Source organism: Piliocolobus tephrosceles, chromosome 3, assembly GCF_002776525.5.
Source record: "Piliocolobus tephrosceles isolate RC106 chromosome 3, ASM277652v3, whole genome shotgun sequence".
Lineage (NCBI taxonomy): Eukaryota > Metazoa > Chordata > Mammalia > Primates > Cercopithecidae > Piliocolobus > Piliocolobus tephrosceles.
In genome coordinates this window covers 131,361,338-131,384,167 of record NC_045436.1, presented here as the reverse complement: position 1 = coordinate 131,384,167, position 22,830 = coordinate 131,361,338, and the positions used below count along the sequence as shown (strand labels likewise).

The 22,830-nt window shown below is 45.3% G+C and overlaps 2 protein-coding genes across 2 annotated transcripts in view; one reads left to right on the top strand and one right to left on the bottom strand.

Moving 5' to 3' along the window:
- Positions 1-6,712: 6,712 nt before the first annotated feature.
- Positions 6,713-21,839, bottom strand: NOA1 (nitric oxide associated 1). Its single transcript, XM_023192210.1, has 7 exons — positions 19,406-21,839; positions 17,235-17,399; positions 16,530-16,735; positions 11,733-11,864; positions 9,989-10,105; positions 7,762-7,882; positions 6,713-7,030 (listed from the first exon to the last, which is right to left on the bottom strand). The coding sequence occupies exons 1-7, from the start codon at positions 20,547-20,549 to the stop codon at positions 6,819-6,821; spliced, it is 2,097 nt and encodes a 698-aa protein (XP_023047978.1). The 5' UTR covers positions 20,550-21,839; the 3' UTR covers positions 6,713-6,818.
- POLR2B (RNA polymerase II subunit B) overlaps positions 21,659-22,830 on the top strand; it is a 49,899-nt gene continuing 48,727 nt past the window's right edge. Inside the window, exon 1 of the mRNA XM_023192207.3 lies at positions 21,659-22,019. Coding sequence (XP_023047975.1) covers positions 22,001-22,019 — 19 coding nt within the window. The 5' untranslated portion in view covers positions 21,659-22,000. The remainder of the gene's footprint in view (positions 22,020-22,830) is intronic.

Sequence of the window (22,830 nt, the reverse complement as noted above, 5' to 3'; positions counted from 1 at the left end):
TGAAAGGTTAGAAAGGATCCTGGCAGTCTTTCACTTCCATATATTTCACTTCCAGTATCACCTGACACGTGATGATGTACTCTCTAATGCGTCTGCTTTTTTTGTGTATGTGTGACCTCAGTTTTTTCCAATTTACCACAGCTGCCGGGTAGAGGTACTGATGGTGTCTGTGATTAAGCATCATACCTATTATAGCATCTACCAATGAGAGTATTAAGACCAAATGAATTCTCCCACTAGATTGATTACACAGGAGGTAAATTCTGAGAATTATTTGTGAAGCAAAAAGAAGCTTTTGAAAACAGGAACCTGGGAATCCAAGCAGTGGGTGTTTTGAGGATGATCCAGATACACTTAGGAGTATTCAGATCCTGAAACTCCATGACATGAAGGGAAAAGGTGAGGCATCATTGCAATATGATGTTAAAATAGTAATCTTGGCCTGGTGTGGTGGCTCACACTTGTAATCCCAGCACTTTGGGAGGCTGAGGTGGGAGGACTGGTGAAACTAGGAGTTTGAGACCAGCCTGGGCAACAAAGTGAGACCCTGTCTCTACAAAAATAAAAAAATTAGCTGGGTGTGGTGGCACTTGCCTATAGTTCCAGCTACTCGGGTGACTGAGGCGGGAGTATTGCTTGAGCCCAGGAGGTCGAGGCTGCATTGAGCTGTGATTATACCACTACACTCCAGCCTGGGTGACAGAGTGAGACCCTCTCAAACAAAAAAAAAAAAAAAAAAAAAAAAGAAAAGCAATCTTGAACCATTCCCCTCTCACTACAAGGTCTTCATGGGGGCAGATAATATGACAGAGAGACATTCAGAGCAGGCAGAGGTGTCATCTAGTTGTCACATGAGTCTGAAATCTTGTTTTTAATGTTTAAGCATTACTCTTTGACAGTTGAGAGAAAACAATCCCCTGGGAGGAGGAAAGCGGCCAAGAGAAAATGGAACAGCTGAGAAAGAATGGAAATGATTCTAATGCTCCACGACACACAGCCAAGTGGGAGGGAAGCCAGGGTAAATGATCCGAGCCCGTCTACGAAACAGTCCGCCTCAGCTTGCGCGCTGGGTGCTTACTCAGTGAAGCAATAACAACTCTGTCATGGCTGACACAGCTGGAGCTCCTCCACGTTAGTCAGCTGCAGGAAACCAGCCTATGTCCATTGTGCAAGAAGGGTCTGAACACTAGAGACACAGGCATACAAGACTGTGTCTCTGCTCCACTTCTCCTTGGTTGTTATGGGAAGTGAGTGTCTCAAGTTAAATAAACTAGACTCTGGGGAACTATACAGTAAAGACTTAGTGATCGGCACAGCTTGGCATTTATGGTGATTAAAGATACAAACATATTACAACTTCATTTTGTCTTAGTAACTTTGAAGAAGATGCTGTTATTTTAGTTTAATTAGAGGGGGGAAAGCAGAGAGATTACGTGTAACTTTTTAAAATAAAACTTTGAACCTAATATCACATAAAAGTCAAAAAGTACTTTGATGGAATTTATTTTACTTCTTTTGGATGTCATGAATACAAAAGACATGCTCAACACCACAAGGCTGCAGAGCCAGGTAAACAATCTAGAATAAACTTGCTTCATTGTTTTCTAGCAACCCCTAACCACCTCTTTGATCTGTGGAAGTAAGGAGTTGGTACTTTGCCATTAATTTCTCGTCCCATTCTGGCCAGAAGAGCCTACTAATTCTTGTACCCTGTCATAGTGTAAGGGACTGCTGATTCAAGAGATGTCTTTATATGGATAATGGATAAAGAAGTATAGTCATGTATCGCATAATGACTTCTTGGTCAATAATGGGCCACATATACAGCTGTAGTCTGGTAAAATTATAATGGAGTCGGAAAATACCTATTGCCTAATGATTTGTGTTACAGCTGCCTACAGAATTCAGTACAGCAACATGTTGTACATGTTTCTAGCCTAGGAGTCATAGGCTATACCATACAGCCTAGGTGTGGAGTAGGCTATACCATCTAGGTTTGTGTAAATACACTTTATGATGTTTGCACAAAGACGAAATTGCCAAACGATGCATTTCTTAGAACACATCCCTATTGCTAAGCAATGCACTACTGTGTATGTAAAGAGTAGAGCTCAGAGACTAATATAGTAATGGAACTTTCTTAAAGCAAAATCTACTAGGGCGCACTTGAGCCTAGCAGTGATCCTAGGCTGCGCTGGACTGGGGGTATAATATGGAACAAATTAATACCAGATCCCAATAGAAGTCCTCAACTAATTCTAGGCATAGAGCATCTTTCTCACCGTTTGCTGGCTTTCTTTCCTGCTTTTTTTCCCTTGAGATGGAGTCTTGCTGTGTCGCCCAGGCTGGAGTGCAGTGGTATAATCATGGCTTACTGCAGCCTCAACCTCCCAGGCTCAATCAAGGGATCTTCCCATCTCAGCCCCCTGAATAGCTGAGACTACAAGTGTGTGTCACCATGCCCAACTAAATTAAATTTTTTTTTTTTTTTTTGTAGAGACAGGGTCTTAACTATGTTGTCAGGGCTGGTCTTAAATGCCTGGCTTCAAGGGATCCTCCCGCCTTGGCCTCCCAAAGTGTTTTGATTATGGGTGTGAACCCTGTGCCTGGCCCTGTTTTCTGAAGTACATTTTCCTAAGTTGTCAGGGTATTAGTAGTCAGTTTTTAGATTGTTTCTCCACAAAGGCCCAGTTCACCCTGTGCTGACTTTTTTCCTGCCTGTTTTTTGTTTTAATTCTACCTAAATATCCTGGCCTAAGTTCTGAACTGTGAACTCCTGTTTTCAACTGTAGGTAGAAATATAATGACAATTTTTTTTTTTTTTTGAGATGGAGTTTCGCTCTTGTTACCCAGGCTGGAGTGCAATGGCACGATCTCAGCTCACTGCAACCTCTGCCTCCCGGGTTCACACCATTCTCCTGCCTCAGCCTCCCAAGTAGCTGGGATCACAGGCATGCGCCACCACACCTGGCTAATTTTGTATTTTTTTAGTAGACACGTGGTTTCACCATGTTGGTCAGGCTGGTCTCGAACTCCCGACCTCAGGTGATCCACCCGCCTTGGCCTCCCAAAGTGTTCAGATTACAGGAGTGAGCCACCGCACCCAGCCACAACTTTAACTTACAAATAAATGGTATTTCATTCCCTCCAAAATAAAAACTAGAAATCAACTGCCAATCAATTTTCTCCATTTGGGAAGCTGTCGCCCTCTAGAGGTAATATGATGTTGGTGGCTCTTTCCAGTTGTCAGCAGGACTGATGGCAGAGGGAGTTGCTACTGTATTTAGTGTCTGAGATGAGAGATACCAGACATACCGAAATGCAGTTTTTCTTTTCTTTTCCTGTCTCTTTTCTTTTCCTTCCCTCCCTCCCTCCCTCTTTCTTTCTTTCCTTCTTTTCTTTTGTTTTTTTTTTTTGAGACGGAGTCTTGCTCTGTTGTCCAGGCTGGAGTGCAGTGGTGAGAGCTTGGCTTACTGCAGCTTCTGCCTCCCAGGTTCAAGCGATTTTCCTGCCCCAGTCTCTGGAGTAGCTGGGATTACAGGTGCCTGCCACCATATCTGGCTGATTTTTTTTTTTTTTTGAGGTGGAGTCTCTCTCTGTCACCAGGCTGGAGTGCGATGGTGCCATCTCGGCTCACTGCAACCTGACTCCCAGGTTTAAGCGATTCTCATGCCTCAGCTTCCCGAATAGCTGGGACTACAGGCACACGCCACCGCAGTCAGCTAATTTTTGTATTTTTAGTAGAGATGGGGTTTCACCATGTTGGCCAGGATGGTCTCAAATCTCCTGATCTCGTGATCCGCCCGCCTCAGCCTTCCAAAGTGCTGGGATTACAGGCGTGAGCCACCACACCTGGCCGAAATGCAGTTTTATACATAAAGAACCACCTTGCCCAAGATACCAATAGTACTCACTTTGAAACACTATAAAAGGTCTACAACATTACAAGTTGCATCTTAAAAAATTCTCCATTATATTTAGTCTAAGAGGACTTAGAAGAGGGCTGAAGAGTGGGGAGAAGGCAGGAGAGTGTGAAATACACGGGGACTCCCATATGTTGGGAGAGAACATGGCCCTCTTAGGAATTTCATGGCTCTAACTGCGTTTCAGCCTAGCTTATCTTACCAGCACTTATTTCAACATTAGGATCTGGGACTTGACTTGGCAGTTGTTCATGACACAGCTGTAGTACTACTTACTCAGCTAGGAATAACAAAAGGTGTAGACTTTCTCTTTTTTCCTTTTTTTAGACAAGGTCTCACTCTGTTGCCCAGGCTGGAGTGTAGTAATGTGACCATAGCTCACTGCAACCTCCATCTCCCAGGCTCAAGTGATCCTCCTGACTCAGCCTCCCCAGTAGCTGAGACTACAGGCACACAGCACCATGACTGGCTAATTTTTTTGGGTTTTAGTAGAGATGAGGTCTTGCTGTGTTGCCCAGGCTGGTCTTGAACTCATGAGCTCAAGCAATCTTCTCACCTTGGCATCCCAAAATGTTGGGATTACAGGCATGAGCCACTGTGCCTGGCCAATAAAGACTTTTGACTGATGTAATATTATTCAGTCATATAAAGACAAAATGTAAGTAAAATGGTTAAAGTATCCTCTCAGTTGCAGAATAGACCTCAGTTGCTAGAAATACATAGCTTTTTAAAAATCTTATTTAGTTTTTTGGGATGACGGTTTGCTCTTGTTGCCCAGGCTGGAGTGCAGTGGTGTGATGTCTCAGCTCACTGCAACTTCCACCTCCTGGGTTCATGCAATTCTCCTGCCTCAGCCTCCCAAGTAGCTGGGATTATAGACGCCCACCACCACACCCAGCTAATTTTTGTGTTTTTAGTAGAGACGAGGTTTCACCATGTTGTCCAGGCTAGTCTCTAACTCTTGACCTCAGGTGATCCACTTGCCTTGGCCTCCCAGAGTGCTGGGATTACAGGCGTGAGCCACTGCGCCTGGCCTACAATTCATTTTTATTAAAAATAATAATAATAATAATAGAGATGGGGGTCTCACTATGTTGCCCAGGCTGATCTTGAACTCCTGGCCTCAAGCGATTCTCCTTCCTTGGCTTCCCAAAGTGCTGGGATTACAGGTGTGAGCCACTACATCCGGCCTTGAATCCTTTTTTATCTAAGACATTGTCAAATTGTGTAAGGTAAATTTCTACTTGTTCTCTAGAATCCATTCTCCTCATTTTTCCTTAATAAAAACCCCAAATGGTTCCCATTTCCTCCTCCATTTCTCAGCTTCCTTATGGGTGGGTATGGCCACGTGACTTGACCTATGGACTGTGTAAACTGATGTGTGCAACATCCAGCTTTTCCTCCCTTCTTTTAAATAGGGAAGCTGCTTGCTCTCCATGCTTTCTCCCTTTTCACCCTTACTGGGAAAGGATGACAACTTGGGCAGCCACCTTAGACCTACAAATGGCCATGGAATGTTCCACCAGCTGGATCCTTGGAGCAGAGCCATCTACTCATTTCTATCTTATTTAAGCCAACGTATTTTGGAGAAATTAATTTACCTGCCATTTTTTTCATATGCTGGCTGCTAACTCCAAATAAGAGAAATGACATCTGGTCTCAACATAAAAAACAGTAATGAGGTGGGGCATGGTGGCTCATGCCTGTAATCTCAGCACTTTGGGAGGCCAGTGGGTGGATCACTTCAGGCCAGGAGTTAAAGACCAGCATGGACAACATGGTGAGACCTTATCTCTACTAAGAATACAAAAATTAGCCAGGGGTGGTGACACATACCTGTTATCCCAGCTACTCAGGAAGCTGAGGCATGAGAGTCGCTTGAATCCAGGAGGTGGAGGTTGCAGTGAGCCGAGGTTGCACCATTGTACTTCAGGCTGGGTGACAGAGCAAGACCCTGTCTCAAAAAAAGAGAAACAACAGTAGTGGGAGAAACTTGAATGTAGCAGGCATCCAATTTTATATATATGTGGGTCACAGATACATACTGTATACATACTGTAGAAAAAAATAAACTTGTTTTTATAAGGTGAATACATTATGAACAGGCACAATCTTGAACAGTTTAAAAAAGTTAACTGTGGCTGGGCGCGGTGGCTCACACCTGTAATCCCAGCACTTTGGGAGGCCAAGATGGGCAGATCACGAGGTCAGATCGAGACCATCCTGTCTAACACAGTGAAACCCCATCTCTACTAAAAATACAAAAAATAAGCCAGGCATGGTGGCCAGCGCCTGTAGTCCCAGCTACTCGTGGAGGCTGAGGCAAGAGAATGGCGTGAACCTGGGAGGCGGAGCTTGCAGTGAGCCGAGATCGTGCCACTGTACTCCAACCTGGGCTGCACTCCAACCTGGGCGACAGAGTGAGACTCCGTCTCAAAAAAAAAAAAAAAAAAGTTAACCGTTAAGAGCTTTGAAAAGGGTAAGGCTGGCCGCAGTGGCTCATGCCTGTGTTCCCAGCACTTTGGGAGGCTGAGGCAGGTGGATCACCTGACGTCAGGAGTTTGAGACCAGCCTGGCCAACATGGTGAAACCCCATCTCTACTAAAAATACAAAACTTAGCTGGGCATGGTGGTGCATGCCTGTAATCCCAGCTACTAGGGGAGCTGAGACAGAAGGACTGCTTGAACCTGGGAAGCAGAGGTTGCAGTGAGCTGAGATCGTGCCACTGCACTCCAGCCTGGGAAACAGAGCGAGACTCAGTCTCAAAAAAGAAAAAAAATGAGAAAAAAAAGGGTGAGAGTGGGGGCTTTATTTATGTTTAATATGTTTAATACAATTTCAATGTATATTCTTGTGTTCAATACAGTTAATATCTGGAGTGAACAAGGTCGGTCTCATACATCTATCTGTCCTTTCTTCTTCCGCACGTTGAATACAAGGGAAACAGGCTTCTTGGTTTTATAGGCCACACTTTTCTTGATGCGCTGTCCTTTGATGTTAACAATATATGGCAAGAGAGGGGGCCGGACGGTCAAAACTGTTCCTTCAGGTGTATAGCCTCGGAGATGCAGTCTGTCCTTCACATTAGGTGTTACTGAAACCCAACCTATACAGGCACATGACACAACACAAAAGGCTGTTAGCAGTCATCTTATTAAAAATACCAAACCAAAGCTGAAAATGGAATATCAGAGAAGGCTGTCACTCTCTTTCACTCTCTTATTATTTTATTATTTTTAAAGAAACTATCTTGCTATGTTACCCAGGCTGAACTCAAGTTCCTGGGCTCCACTGATCCTCCTGCCTCAGCCTCCTGAGAAGCCAGGGGAACAGGTGGGCACACCTTATTTTTAAAAAAGCATACAACGCGTTTGTGAAAAGTACAAACTTATTTTCAGAATAGGCTGTATTTTATGAATAAACTAGTATGTATACCTTAAAATAATCAGCTTTCCTCAGTTAAGGCACTTTTCTATTAAAAAAACTGTCAGTAAGGCTGCTTTATTCACTTTTTGTTTTTTTTTTGAGATGGAGTTTGGCTCCTATTGTCCAGGCTGGCGTGATCTCGGCTCACCGCAACCTCCACCTGCCGGGTTCAAGCGATTCTCCTGCCTCAGTCTCCCGAGTAGCTGGGATTACAGGCATGCGCCACCACGCCCGGCTAATTTTGTATTTTTAGTAGAGACTGGGTTTCTCCATGTTGGTCAGGCTGGTCTCAAACTCCCGACCTCAGGTGATCCGCCTGCCTTGGCCTCCCAAAGTGCTGGGATTACAGGTGTGAGCCACTGCACCCGTCCTTTTATTCACTTTTTAAAAAAATGCTTGGCATAAAATTACCTGCAGAGGAAAACTTGATGTCTGCCACTGCTTCAGATCCCCCCTGTCCTTCTTTTAACATAATATCTTCAGCAACAAGAGGAGGAAATCCTGCCATTCGTTCTTTTCCACCCATTGGAACCTTCCAATGAAATAAAGATATTTACAAGTTCAAATTATATTTCTTGGAACTCTAACATTAAGTAAATCACTGATAAGATAATTCTGTACAGGGATCAAGAATAAAATCCTTTCAAATATTCAACTGTTGAACGTACAATCACTTCTGGGGTCAAATGAAAAGCAAGGGAACTCTGTGATGGGATGAAGCCTACAAATCTCAGGGCCCTGGGCCACACATTGGGCAAGCACCTGGCAGCAGCCTCTGGACAGGAGAACTGTGCTTCACGGACACTGTTTTTAGAATCCTCCACAGGGCTTCACATAGATTAATGTTGGGCAGTTAAGGCACGGTCCTTCCAAGTACCTCAGTTCTTACAAGTGTGGCCATCAAGATTAATGCCTGGTCTTTATGAGTTAAGGGTCCATACATAATGGATAAGATTTAGCTTTTATGTTTACAGGTGTTTCCATGATGAGAAGTAATTGGGTTTTTTTTTTGAGACAGAGTTTCGCTCTTGCTGCCCAAGCTGGAGTGCAATGGCACGATATCAGCTCACTGCAACCTCCGCCTCCAGGGCTCAAGTGATTCTCTTGCCTCAGCCTCCCGAGTAACTGGGATTACAGGTGCGTGCCACCATGCCAGGCTAATTTTTTGTATTTTTAGTAGAAACAGGGTTTCACCATGTTAGCCAGGCTGTTCTTGAACCCCTGACCTCAGGTGATCTGCCCGCCTCGGCCTCCCAAAGTGCTGGGATTATAGGAGTAGGCCACTGTGCCTGGCTGTAACTGGATAATTTATTCATCTATTCATTAGCAAATCTCTCCTGTGTTTAGCACTAAGGACACAAAGATAGATTTTGCAGTCTGGTTTCTGCCCCCAAGGAGATCAAAGGGGTAAATAATATGTAAGCAAATACAAGGTCAGAAATGTAATGTGAGGCATCTATAAGTACTATGGTTGTGAAGGAAAGAGTAATGAATGTGTTCAGTCAAGGAAAACATTAGCAAAGGAGCAATATATATATAAAACAAACAACAACAACAAAAACAAATAAGCAATTATAAGCAATATTTTGAGAAATGAGTCAAAGTTATTCGGTGGAAAGATATTCTCAGTCAGCACAGGTACAGATAAAAACTGAAAAAAGGATGATGAGTTCAGGGAACTGTAGCTTCATTGTCCAAAGTATGGTATGTGTGTGTGTGTGTGTGTGTGTGTGTGTGTGTGTATGTGTGTGTATTAGTGATGAGGCTATCAGTTTATACAACTTTTTGCAAAAATGTCACTATTGGGCACTCAAAATGTGGCTGGTGACACTAAGCAGCCATATTTTAAATTTTCTTCTCTCTTTTTTTTTTTTCCCCCAGACAGGGTTTCACCCTGTCACCCAGGCTACAGTGCAGTGGCATAATCATGGCTCATCACAGCCTCATACTCCTGGGCTCAAGTGGTGCTCCTGCCTCAACCTCTCGAGGAGCTGGGACTACATGGACTACAGGTGCATGCCACCATACCTGGCTAACTTGAGCAAAAATTTTTTTGAGATGGAGTCTCTCTCTGTCACCCAGGCTGGAGTGTAGTGGCGTGATCTTGGCTCACTGCAACCTCTGCTGCCCCGGTTCAAGCGATTCTCCTGCCTCAGCCTCCTGAGTGGCTGGGATTATACGCAGCCACCACCACACCAGGCTAATTTTTGTATTTTTAGTAGAGATGGGGTTTCACCATCTTGGCCAGGCTGGTCTTGAACTCCTGACCTTGTCATCCATCTGCCTTGGCCTCCCAAAGTGCTGGGATTACAGGGGTGAGCCACCGCGCCTGGCCCAACGTGAGCAAATTTTAATTGTCACTAATATATTTAAATTTAGATACCCACGTGTGGCTAATGGCTACCAAATTGGACAGTGTAGTCTAGAGAAACAATAGCTGTGTGGCTATTCTAGGATCAGTCTATATAGAGCAAATTTGCTTTATAGCCAGAATTCTCAAAGAGAGTGAGGTGAGGGAAAGCTAGCTCAAGATATTGTATAACAGTTCTGTCCAACAAAGGCCTTCCTATCAGAGCTATGGGACCATTCCAGTGTATACTAGCCATAACCATGCAATCATCAAGGCGTGTTGCCTTACCTGGAGTAACGTATGACCTGCATGCTTCTGATACAGAGTGTCTGCCCTGTCCAAGGAGGTGATATGCACAGGGAGGATGTTGGAAGCCACGACTGTAAACCAAGCTGATTGATTTCCCTTAAGAAAGGAAGAAGTCATTTGACCTGGTGAAAAACTTGGAAAACCTGCATATTCAAGGTACAATCAACTATCAAAAAAAAACCAAAAACCAAAAAACAAAAACCCAATCAGACTCCCTTTATAAGTATTGGTATGGCAGTAGCTGTAAATCAAATTATACTAAGAACAGGGGCACAATACTGAAGCAGTGCATTTCAGCAATTCATGTGAAACAATGACTTCTTTGACAGACTCAATACATTATTTTTGAAAAAACATGTCTTATTAAAAATTAAAAGGAAATACTATCGGCTTCAATTGTCTCTGTGTAAAGCTAGGTTTAAAATATTAACATTTTATGTGCTCTAATGAAATATATAAGGGTGCAAGCCTGGTGTGGTGGCTCATGCCTGTAATCCCAGCACTTTGGAAGACTGAGGTGGGTGAATCCCTTGAGCTCAAGTTTGAGACCAGCATGGGCAACATGGCAAAACCCCATTTCTATAAAAAATACAAAGATTAGCTGGGTGTGGTGATGTGTGCCTGTAGTCCCAGCTACTTGCGGGGCTGGGGTGGGAGGATCACTGGAGCCCAGGAGGTTGAGGCTGCACTGAGCCATAACTATCACTGCACTCCAGTCTGGGCAACAGAGAGAGACCCTGTTTCAAAACAAAACAAAAAATACCAACTCCCCCAAAAACAAAAAACCAACAACCTCCCAAAACGAAATATATAAGGGTTCTAAGTGTGTAAAGCAAAATTTCTAACAAAGTATGAGCAAACACAAAACCCAAGAAATGTGTGATAGTAATGGCCTATAAGTTGTATTGTGTTGTTGGACATATCCATGTTTCATTTTCCTTTTTTCTCTTCACTTTAGCAAAAGGGAGAACAATTCTATAGACACTCCAAAATCTCTAGATGCTAAATAAATGAATACCAAACAAAAAAGTATATGCATAAAAACACACATATCATGGGAAACAAAGTGTGCAATTAATTTAATGCCTGTAACCCTGTACCTAAAGGTTTGAATTCATCCCATAGATTTGACTCTGTCCCACAGAATAGGGATAGTATCTTGTTTTAAATGCCAAGCTGTGTGGGGTACTCAATTGAAAACATAGTTTTTAAGACCTAGCACTTTTTGGGGGGGATGAGGGAGTAGGGCATTTATTTTCTCCAAGTTTTTTTTTTTGGAGATGGAGTCTCACCCCATCACCCAGGCTAGAGTGCAGTGGTGCGATTTCAGTTCACTGCAGCCTCCGCCTCCCAGGTTCAAGTGATCTTCCTGCCTCAGCCTCTCTAGTAGCTGGGATTACAAGTGCGCCACCACGCCCAGCTGATTTTTGTATTTTTAGTAGAGATGGGTTTTCACCACGTTGACCAAGCTGGTCTTGATCTCCTGGCCTCAAGTGATCAGCCTGCCTCAGTCTCCCACAGTGCTAGAATTACAGGCGTGAGCCACTGTGCCCAGCCATCCCCAAGTTTTTATTACAGAAATTATTAAACATAAAAACAAATTAAACTCTATACAATCATGGCTTAGTTATCAACATTTTGTCAGTTTTGTTCATATATCTGCTTCCTTAAAGTGAATCCCAATATTTTAAAATCATTTTTTAATGGTACAGACTTTACTTACCTGCAGGAAATCTATGCGGCCTATAGCACCCAAAAACAGAACCATTCCTGGTTTAAGCACAAAAGTTCTTGGAACAATGGACTGTGTTGGCAAAACAATATTTACTTCTTTTTCTGTTAGAAGATTTAAAATCTGTGAAGCGAATGGCAGTTTTTTTAGAAAAATACTTTTATTGAAAATATATTATGATTTACCTGTAAAATAAAAAGTGATGAAAAATATGCCAGACTTCAAAATAAACCAAATTATGTCAGTTTGCTACACATCAAATTTATATAGATTCTTCCTGTCTAAATTAATCTCAATCTGATGGCTCTACCTTTGTTTTACAACTTAATCTACAGTAATGGCAAAATAACTTTATAGGTGTATGAGACTTTCCTATGTCAGCAGCATTCCCTAAATGTCAAAATTAATGTGAACCTGAAAACATGTTGATTCAATACCAAGATAGAAAATATATGTTCTCCTTATCAAGGCTTGTGGGGAGTAGCAATTTCAGCTTAAAGTAATGGTATATGTGACCTCATGTCCTAGTGGTAAGTATACATGCATTAAATCCAAAATGGTCACCCCATTCTAGGAGCAAGTAAAGTGGCTAAAGAACCTCTTTCTATCTGGTCTTCAATTTCCTTATTTATCCCAAATATTCAGCAGACAATGAGAAAAAGTTATAAATCCCCTATGCTTATAACATAGAGGATTTATAATTTATCCCTATGATTTATCATAAATCCCTTCTAAGGATGACAAGTTCCTAGAGAGACTAGAGAAAAATAGAAAAGGAAAGACAGAAGTACAAGATTCTGGAAAGATTTAAGGAATCAAATTCTGGTTAAAAAAGAATAAAGAAGGTACAAATTGGACACAAAACTTGTAAACTTCCTTTTTAAGAATAACAAGAGGCTGGGCACAGTGGCTCATGCCTATAATCCCAGCACTTCGGGAGGCTGAGGCGGGTGGACCACCTGAGGTCCGGATTTCAAGACCAGCCTGACCAAAATGGAGAAAGCCCGTCTCTACTAAAAATACAAAATTAGCCGGGCACGGTGGTGCACACCTGTAATCCCAGCTACTCGGGAGGCTGAGGCAGGAGAATCGCTTGAATCCGGGAGGCGGAGGTTGTGGTGAGCCGAGATCGCACCATTGCCCTCTAGCCTGGGCGACAGAGCAAGACTCTGTCTCAAAGAAAAAAAAAAGAATAACAAGAAAATAAAAAATAGAAATGATACATCACAAGAAAATAATACGGGAGCTACAAATAGTTTTCTACATTATTTGTGTTTGAAAAGGCACATTAAAAGCCATTTGCAGGTCAGTCAATGGTGGCTCATGCCTGTAATCCCAGGACTTCCAGAGGCAGCAACAGGCAGATCACTTGAGATGGAGTCTCATTGTGTCACCCAGGCTGGAGTGCAGTGACACGATCTTGGGTCACTGCAACCTCTGCCTCCCAGGTTCAAGCAATTCTCCTTTCTGAGTCTCCCAAGTAGCTGAGATTACAGACATGTGCCACCATGCTTGGCTAATTTGTTTTGGTATTTTTAGTAAAGATGGGGTTTTGTCACGTTGGCCAGGCTGGTCTTGAACTCCTGAGCTCAAGTGATCCACCTGCCTTGGTCTCCTGAAGTGCTGTGATTAGAGGTATGCGCCATCACGTCCAGCTGAGCTCAGGAGTTTGAGACCAGCCTGGGTAACATGGCAAAACCCCACCTCTATGAAAAATACAAAAATTAGCCGGGGTGGTGTGTGTCTGTAGTTTCTAGCTACCCTAGAGGCTGAGGTGGAGGATCGCTTGAGCCAGGAAGGCAGAAGTTACAGTGGGCCAAGATTCCACCACTGCACTCCAACCTAGACCAGACTGGGCAACATAGCAAGGTCCTGTCTCTACAAAAACTAAACAATTAGTTGGACATGGTGGTGTGTACTTGTGGCCCTAGCTACTTGAGAGGCTGAAGTGGAAGGATTGGTTGAGCCCAGGACTTTGAAGTTACTTCATCATGCCACTGCATTCCAGCCTGGGCAACAGGGGAAACCTTTCTCTGTTTTTTTTTTTTTTTTTGTTGAGACAGGGTTTCCCTCTGTTGCCCAGGCTGGGCTGCAGTGGCATGATCTCAGCTCACTGCAACCTCTGCCTCCCAATAAGTGTATCAAGTGATTCTTGTGCCTCAGCCTCCTGAGTAGCTGGAATTACAGGCATGCACCACCATGCCCAGCTAATTTTTTGTATTTTTAGTAGAGATACAGTTCTGGCATGTTGCCCAGGCTGGTCTCAAACTCCTGGGCTCAAGCAATCCTCCCACCTCCGCCTCCCAAAGTGCTGGGACTACAGGCGTAAGGCACAGTGCGCAGCCTGAGTCTTAATACTTCCATTTCACAAGAGATACTTGGTTCAGTTTGGGAAACCCTGGTTTAAGACAGCAAATAAGTGTATCTGTAAACTAACAGAGAAGAAAACTACCAGTGCTGACAGACATTTATATCTAAAAATTTGGGGTTCTCATTCTGCTGTCTAGAATATTTTGCAAATTCTTGTCTTTCTGACACAACTCTTTCATAGAGGGTATATGACTTAAGTAACTGCTATGCCTGATCTAACAGCATCTGAGAGGGAAGAATTAGTCTGGGTGTGGCGGCTCACATCTGTAATCCTAGCACTTTGGGAGGCTGAGGTGGGTGGATTACCTGAGGTGAGGGGTTCGAGACCAGCCTGGTGAAACCGTCTCTAGTAAAAATACAAAAAGTAGCCGGGTGTGGTGGCACATGCCTCTAAAACCAGCTACTCGGGAGGCTGAGGCAGGAGAATCGCTTGAACCCAGGAGGCAGAAGTTGCAGTAAGCCAAGATCATCGCGCCACTGCACTCTAGCCTGGGGCAGAGAGTCAGACTCTGTCTCAAAAAAAAAGTTGTAGGGAGGACGAATTAGTTCATTAAGCTAAAGTGATAGAATATTATTAGAAACCTGTTCTGAACTTTTGGACTGCTAAGGAAGAAAAGATGGCATTAGCAATTATTCTAGGAGGGCAATAAAAGTTAAAAGGTCTGTATGATTCAATGACAGGGGACACCAAATAGAATACAATTCTGAGAATGTAACTGTAAGTGTTCCTGATAAGGCCAAGAAAAGTACCTAAGAAACCAAAGTGGTTTTGTAGGGAGACACAGAGATAATTAGAATAATCAGAAACTGGTCAGTAAACCAGATTCAAAGGAAGTGATTAATGAATCTGTTGTGAGGCTGTATCCTGGATGCACATTTGAGTCAATCAATGATCTGAATGAAGATCCAAACTGCAAATATAAAAAGTAATGAGATTTAATGAATATTTAACAGAGTAAGATATAGGCTGAATTTAACAAGACAAAATCAAAGTTACCTATGAGGCCCAAAGTTGTCCATGAGCAGTTGGATTAAAAGAGAGGCATAGAGACAAGACAGGTAGAGTTAATGCTATTCTTTTTTTTTTTTTTTTTCTGAGACGGAGCCTCGCTATGTCGCCGAGACTGGAGTGCAGTGGCGCAATCTCAGCTCACTGCAAGCTCCGCCTCCCGGGTTCACGCCATTCTCCTGCCTCAGCCTCCCCGGTAGCTGGGATTACAGGCGCCTGCCACCATGCCTGGCTAATTTTTTTGTATTTTTAGTAGAGACGGGGTTTCACCGTGTTAGCCAGGATGGTCTTGATCTCCTGACCTTGTGATCTGCCCACCTGGGCCTCCCAAAGTGCTGGGATTACAGGCATGAACCACTGTGCCCGGCTGTTGTTAATGCTATTCTAAATCATGCTCACCTGAGAGCACTGCGTTCTCAGTGTCACACTTTAAGAACAAACATAGAAAACATTCTGAAGAGGCCTGGGTCAATGAATAGCCTGTTTCTCAGGGAGCACAGCTGTAGGAAATGAAGACAAATAATCCAGATTGTCAGCACAGTAAATGCTCAACGTTTGCTGGATGAACTAATGAAAGAGAAGAAAAGGAAGGGATAGGTGAAGAAGAGACGGGATGTTACACTTTAAAATATTTCAAAGTCTGGCAAGGGAAATAGGTATTACGTTAGTCCCATATGGCTTTAGGGAACAATGGGTGCATGTTACAGGGAGACTGTTCAGCTCAGTACACTCAATACAAAGAGAAGGTCAAAGACCCAAATGAGTTACCTTGGAAGGTGACGTGGCACAGTTTCAGTTAACGGTGAGTCACTCCTTTCAGTTCAAGATGGAGGACCCCTTGATGGATATGTTATAGGGGTAATTCAAGCAGGAACTAGGGAGGTGGACTTCAGTGATATTTATGCTTTTTTCCAATCTCAAAACCTAGGCTTCTGTAAATGTTTCCCTAACTAAGGTAACAATCACAATGATAAAAAGTAAGTTGGTTGTCAGCAATGAAGTCTATCAAATGGAACAGAGAACTTGAGGGCATACAGATTCACCCTTAAACAGCTTTTATGAATGAATCAGAACTGAGTCTAAAATGGAAGTATACTTCTTTCCCTGTTTTCTGCCAATTAAGACAGCGGTACTTGTACAATTGAAAGTAAATGTTTCAGAGGCTGAAACTAGTAATAGAACTCCAGTTTCCTATTTAGCTGGCTCTAGTGACTAGCATTAAAACTCCAGTTTTAATGACTAGTAATAAAACTCCAGTTTCCCATTTAGCTGGCTCTGCATGCATTACACTCTTTCTCTATTGCAATTCCCCTGTCTTGATAAATTGGCTATATATGAGCAGCAGGCAATATAAATCCATTAAAAAAGAAAAAGAAAGTAAATGTTTCTAAAGGAAACCAAATACATACACAGTTTTCTTTTGTAATTCCAGGGGTGTCATAAAACCAGTGGGCATCTTTCACATCTTGTGCAGTCAATTCTACTTGTTTGGTGGATTTGTGCATACGCATAACAGGTTCATTTTCCATGTCAAAGGCAAGTGAATCAGCATCAAACTCAAAGGGAACTGTATTCTTCCCTTCTTCTGAATACAAGAATGTCCTTCCAACCCTTCCTAGAACAAATTATAGTAAGGTTATTAGTCACTCCTTTAATACTTTTGACTCCAGATATAATTTTTATGTTTCCCTCAAACAAGTTACTAAGATTACAGTGTAGGGAAGTGAGACAACAATGATACTTTTTTTTTCTTCCAAAAAGCAATGGGAGTCAAACTCTTGCAATAATCAAGTGTGTGGCTGGCGGTGTACATGGAGTGGCAGGGGTGTCAGTGTGTGGAAATCAAACTGTTTTAAAGAAAGCCTGAAAAGATATACCAAGGAAAGACAGACAATCTAATCTAAAGCTGCTGCATGGAGTAAAAACTTTTACTACCTGTACTGCTCTGGGTTTCCAAATAGTAGCCTTAGCGCTAAAAGGCCTCTTTGTTGCAGAATGAGGAAGGCAGTCTCTCCCCACAAAAACTGGCTAGCCTGGGACAACCATATTTCAGGTTGCTCAACAAAGAATTTTAGCATAATACCAACCAGGGTGTTCCCATAGAGGATGCTTACCTACGACATAACCATGCCTTTTCAGGACATTAAGCTGATTTTGTTCTTGCTCACTAAGATCTGCTTCAGCTTGAGTTGAATCTTTTTTAAGTCTTTGATGTCTTTTAAACATTCTGTAAGGAGTTGGGTTGCAAATGGGAAACTTCAGAAGGTTTAATGTAGTACCTGAAATACACAGAATAAATATATCTTTAGAAAAGGGAATAAGGGGGAAGAAAATGAACATTATTTGAAACTTTTTTAAACCTTTTTTTTTTTTTTTTTTTTTTTGAGACGGAGTCTCGCTCTGTCTCCCAGGCTGGAGTGCAGTGGCCGGATCTCAGCTCACTGCAAGCTCCGCCTCCTGGGTTTACGCCATTCTCCTGCCTCAGCCTCCCCAGTAGCTGGGACTACAGGCGCCCACCACCTCGCCCGGCTAGTTTTTTGTATTTTTTAGTAGAGACAGGGTTTCACCGGGTTAGCCAGGATGGTCTCGATCTCCTGACCTCGTGATCCACCCGTCTCGGCCTCCCAAAGTGCTGGGATTAGAGGCTTAAGCCACCGCGCCCGGCCGAAAATGAACATTTTTGAGGATCTACACTGTGTTGATTACTGTAACAAAATATAAAATTACTGACACTTTACAAATGAGGAAAGGGGTTAAGAGATTAGCTCACAGGGGAAACCAGAATTTGAATCCAAAATCTGTAGGCCCGATTTCTTTCAATTTTCATCACATTACCATTCAATATAAAAGTAATATTTGTGTAAAATTCAAAGTGCAAGATAGAGAAGAGCAGCTTACTAAATGAAACTCTGGTTTCAAGGGAACAAATAGGGCAGTCAGTTTTTGTCAACTTAAATTTAAACCTGGCTGGGCGTGGTGGCTCACATCTGTAATCCCAGCACTTCGGGACCCCCAAGCGGGTGGATCACTTGAGGTCAGGGGTTCCAGACCAGCCTTGCCAACATGGTGAAACCCCCCTCTCTACTAAAAATACAAAAAATTAGCTGGGTGTGGTGGTGTGCACCTGTAGTCCAGCTACTCGGGAGGTTGAGGCAGGAGAATCGCTTGAATCCGGGAGGCAAGGGTTGCTGTGAGGTGAGATCACACCACTGCACTCCAACCTGGGCGACAGAGTGAGACTCTGTCTCAAAAAAAAAAAAAAAAAATAGCTAGAATTACAGATGTGAGCTACTGAGCCCAGTGAAACCACACATCAAATTGCACTAATGAACTGGGAGTGGTGGCTCACACCTGTAATCCCAGCACTTTGGGAGGATGAGGTGGGTAGATCACTTGAGGTCAGGAGTTGGAGACCTGCCTGGCCAACGTGGTGAAACCCTGTCTTTACCAAAGATACAAAAATTAACTGGGCATGGTGGTGCTTGACCGTAATCTCAGTGCTTTGGGAGGCCAAGGTGGGCAGATCACGTGAGGCCAGGAGTTTGAGACCAGCCTGACCAGCATGGTGAAACCCCATCTCTACTAAAAATACAAAAATTAGGCGGAGTGCGGTGGCTCATGCCTGTAATCCTAGCACTGTGGGATGCCGAGGCAGGCGGATCACGAGGTCAGGAGTTCGAGACCAGCCTGATCAACATGGTGAAACTCCGTCTCTACTAAAATTACAAAAATTAGCTGGGCATAGTGGCGTGCGCCTGTAATCCCGGTTACTCAGGAGGCTGAGGGAGGAGAATCTCTTGAACCCGGGAGGCGGAGGTTGCAATGAGCTGAGATCTCACACCACTGCACTCCAGCCTAGGCGACAGAGTGAGGCTCTGTCTCAAAAACAAAACAAAACAAACAAACAAAAAACACAAATTTCATTAGGTTCAGACAGTAAAAAGGACGCACACTTTCTGAAACAATATACAAAGAAGTTACAAAGCAGATCTCCAGAACAGGAACTTTGTTTTGTTCCCTGGTCTATCTCCAGTGCCTAGTGACTGGGAACAGAGAAGTGCTGCATAAACACCGTAATTAGAAAATTACTACAACACATCCTGAATTTTCCCTAGCAGTAAGCTGACACAGAAGAGAGGTGTGACCAGAGTGGGGAGAGAATTTGTAAAGGGAAGGGTACAGGCAGCCCGTAGTGGACATTAAAAGAGGATGTAGTCGGTGCCTGGGCTAGGACCAGACGTCCACCTTGTCAGAAAACGAAGAGGGAGAGCCTCCTAAAACTCACCTGGCCAAGGGGAGATGGTGGCTCTGTCGATGGCCTCGGAGCCCTTGGCTGTGCAGTAATCGGACTCCAGGAGCGTGTTAAAGAGAGTGGATTTGCCGGCGTTGGTGGCGCCCACTAAATAGACGTCCCCACGGTAGCGCCAGGAGCGCTGAAGGGCAGAGATCAACTCTTCCACTCCATAGCCGGTCTTGGCGCTGATCAGTCGCACGTCCCTGACCACCGTGCGGGACCAGTTCGGCGGATTCGAATTCTCCCCGTCCTGTGGCTCCTTCTTGACGGGGAGCTGTGGCCCTTGGTGGCCAGGGGCCAGCAGGAGCCCGGCCCGGGCACAGTCGTCCCACAGTCGCTCCCGCAGCCTCTGCCGGTAGCCAGGAGCATCCTGGGGCAGGAGGTCCACTTTGTTTCCCAGCACGATCAGCTGCTTGGGGCCCACCAGCGCGGGCAAGTCGGGCAGCAGGGCGTCGGGCAGGTCGAGCAGGTCCACCATGTAGAGCACCAGGGAAGGCCCGGGCCGCCGCAACGCGGCGCTCACCAGCTCTAGGTACTGCTCGCGACTCACCTGCAGGCGTAGAGCGCGCTGGTGGTGCACCAGCAGCCAGCATCGCTGGCACACGGTCCGCGCCAGCCCGCCGCCTGCCTCCGCTGTGCGGAGGAACTTGTCGCAGGGCAGGTAGCCGGGAACGCCGGGGTCCTGGCAGTGCAGCTCTGCCCCGCAGCCCGAGCAGTTCACGCCGCTGGGCGGCACTGCCGCGTCCGGGTGCCCCATGACCGGGTGCTCCCGAGGCCTGGTCCGTAGGTTTTGCTGTCGCCGCTCCTCCCGCAGCTGCTGCCTCTGTCGCTCCTCCTCCTCCTGCTGTTGCTGGAACTCCTGCAGCTGCTCTTCGCGGGTGGGCTCCGGCTCCGGCTCCGGGATGTACTCCGGGAACAGAAAACGCTCCTGCATGTCAGCACCTTCTCCAAAGCCCTCTGTGTCCACCGGGTCATGAGGAAGCTCGCGTCCTAGACTCGATAAGCGCTGGAAGGAGGAGGCGGCAGCGCATCTCCTCCCCAAGAGCGGCTCCCGGAGGCCATGGCGCGCTGCCGTGGGAGCGGATCCACGAAAGAAAAGGCTCAGCAGCCTAAACTGCAGGCGAGCGGGCAGCATGAGGAAGCAGCTCCAGGCAAAGGGGCAGAGTCACAAGCGCGCACGCGTAGTAGGGCCCGAGGCGACGCGCGTGTTAGACCCGAGACGAAAGCGAGTGGGTACGTGGGAGCTGTCCTGGTTAGTTTTGCGTCTAATCTCGTGAGTTCTCGCGATTTAAGCGCCGAGACTGAGCACCTACTCCAAGCTATGGCAAAGGCACTGGAGGCACTGGAGGACTGAGCTAGATGGGCGGAAGAAAGCAGTGAGCGTTTTGGGTTTTTTCACTTTCAGGCTTAACGCCTCACTGCTAGCCCAAGCCGCCGGCAATAAATCATATTTAAAAAGGAGCTTCCGGGCCGGGCGCGGTGGCTCACGCCTGTGATCCCAGCACTTTGGGAGGCCGAGGCGGGCGGATCATGAGGTCAGGAGATCGAAACCATCCTGGCTAAGACGGTGAAACCCTGTCTCTACTAAAAATACAAAAAATAAGCCAGGCGTGGTGGCGGGCGCCTGTAGTCCCAGGTACTCAGGAGGCTGAGGCAGGAGAATGGCGTGAACCCGGGAGGCGGAGCTTGCAGTGAGCCGAGATCGCGCCACTGCACTCAAGCCTGGGCGACAGAGCGAAACTCCGTCTCAAAAAAACAAAACAAAACAAAACAAAACAAAACAAAACAAAAAGGAGCTTCTGGCCGGGCGCGTGGCTGGAACGGTAGGCGAGCGGGCAGCTCGCCTCTAATCCCAGCACCTTGGGAGGCTGAGGCGGGCGGATCACCTGAGATCAGCAGTTCGAGACCAGCCTAGCAAACGTGGTGAAACCCCCGTCTCTAGTAAAAATACAAAAATTAGCCGGGCGTGGTGGCGCGCGCCTGTAATCCCAACTATTTGGGAGGCCGAGGCAGGAGAATCGCTTGAACCCGGGAGACGGAGGTTGCAGTGAGCCGAGATCGCTCCACTGCACCCCAGCCTGGGCAACAGAACGAGACTCCATTTCAAAAAATAATAAATAAAAATAAAAATTGCTTCGTGTTTTGGTCTTTATAAAGGCAAATCAATTGAGCATCCCAATGTCGCGGATTCACAGAACGAGCACTTTTTATCAATAAGTATACTTGGCTTTGTTTTCAGGTGTCGTTATTTGTGCGACAACATTGAAAAACAAGCAGAAATAAAACATTAACGGGACGGATGCGACCGCAGATTGCGGGAGCTGTCCTCTCAATCAGCCACCGGCAGCGGCGGCCCACAATTTGCACGTGTGCAACCCTAACTCTCGCCCAAGCTTGCCCTACAATTTGCGCAGGCGCAGATCCTAACTTTGGCGTCCCTGTGGGCGGCCTCTTGTGTGAGACGCACAGTATTCTGGGAACGTCGGAGACGGAAGTTACTTGGTCTTTAGCTCCCGGCGGTGGTGGCTACTTCCCGCTTTTTGTCTTTGATTTCAAGAGTTAGGAGCTCGGGAACCGTTTGGCAATATGTACGACGCGGATGAGGGTAGGTGAAACACATGCCACGGCGGTCCAGCAGGGAAGCGTGGGGAACTGATTGAATTGAAGATTGGGGCCTTCCCTCGCGCCGGCCGCACAGTCCCTAGCCTTGTTCCCACACCTTTCAGGCCGGGAACGAAACTGGGGTAGGGAGAGGCGGAGGGTGCAGGGAACACAGCGTTAATGTTCCCGGTTAGGTTCACTGCTGCTCTCTGCACTTTCTTGTTCCGTTAGATCTGATCCTCGCTTCCTGTAGTGAAGTAGCATGCAGAACCGTAAGATAAATTCCGTAGTTTTGAATTTGAAGCAAAGAGCACCCTTTAAAATTTTTCCTTAGAGCCACAGTCGACTTACTGAATAGCTCAAGTGTTGAGTGTCAGCCTGTGTGGAAGGCCCTGGAAATATACCGGGACAGAGAATATCGGGGGGAGGGTGGGGGGACTCGGTTTAGTCTGACATTTCTTCACGCTGTTTGTAAGTCAAAGTAAATTGTCTTAAAAGATAGCGTTTAAATTTCCTCTTCTCACAGTGTCACAGTTCTCACAATGTCATAGTTCTCAGATGATATGTATTCTGCTACACTGGACCAATGTATAATATCTGTTTCTTTGCGCATATAGAATTCTTAGTAGTGGCCGAGCGCGATGGCTCCCGCCAGCACTTTGGGAGGCCGAGACGTGCAGATCGTTTGAGGCCAGCCTGACCAACATGGGGGAAATCCCACATCTACTAAAAATACGAAAATTAGCCGAGTGTGATGGCGCGCGCCGGTAATCCCAGCTATTCCGGAGGCTGAGGCCACATCACTTGAGCCCAGG

Bases quoted from the DNA above. Each gene is read 5' to 3' on its own strand.
- NOA1 (XM_023192210.1), bottom strand. From the start codon at position 20,549: ATGCTGCCCGCTCGCCTGCAGTTTAGGCTGCTGAGCCTTTTCTTTCGT. The intron at 17,400-19,405 runs GTGAGTTTTAGG...TGTGTATTTCAG, and splicing joins CACCATCTCCCCTTGGCCAG to GTACTACATTAAACCTTCTG. The intron at 7,883-9,988 runs GTAAGGCAACAC...TTTCATTGGAAG, and splicing joins CAGGTCATACGTTACTCCAG to GTTCCAATGGGTGGAAAAGA.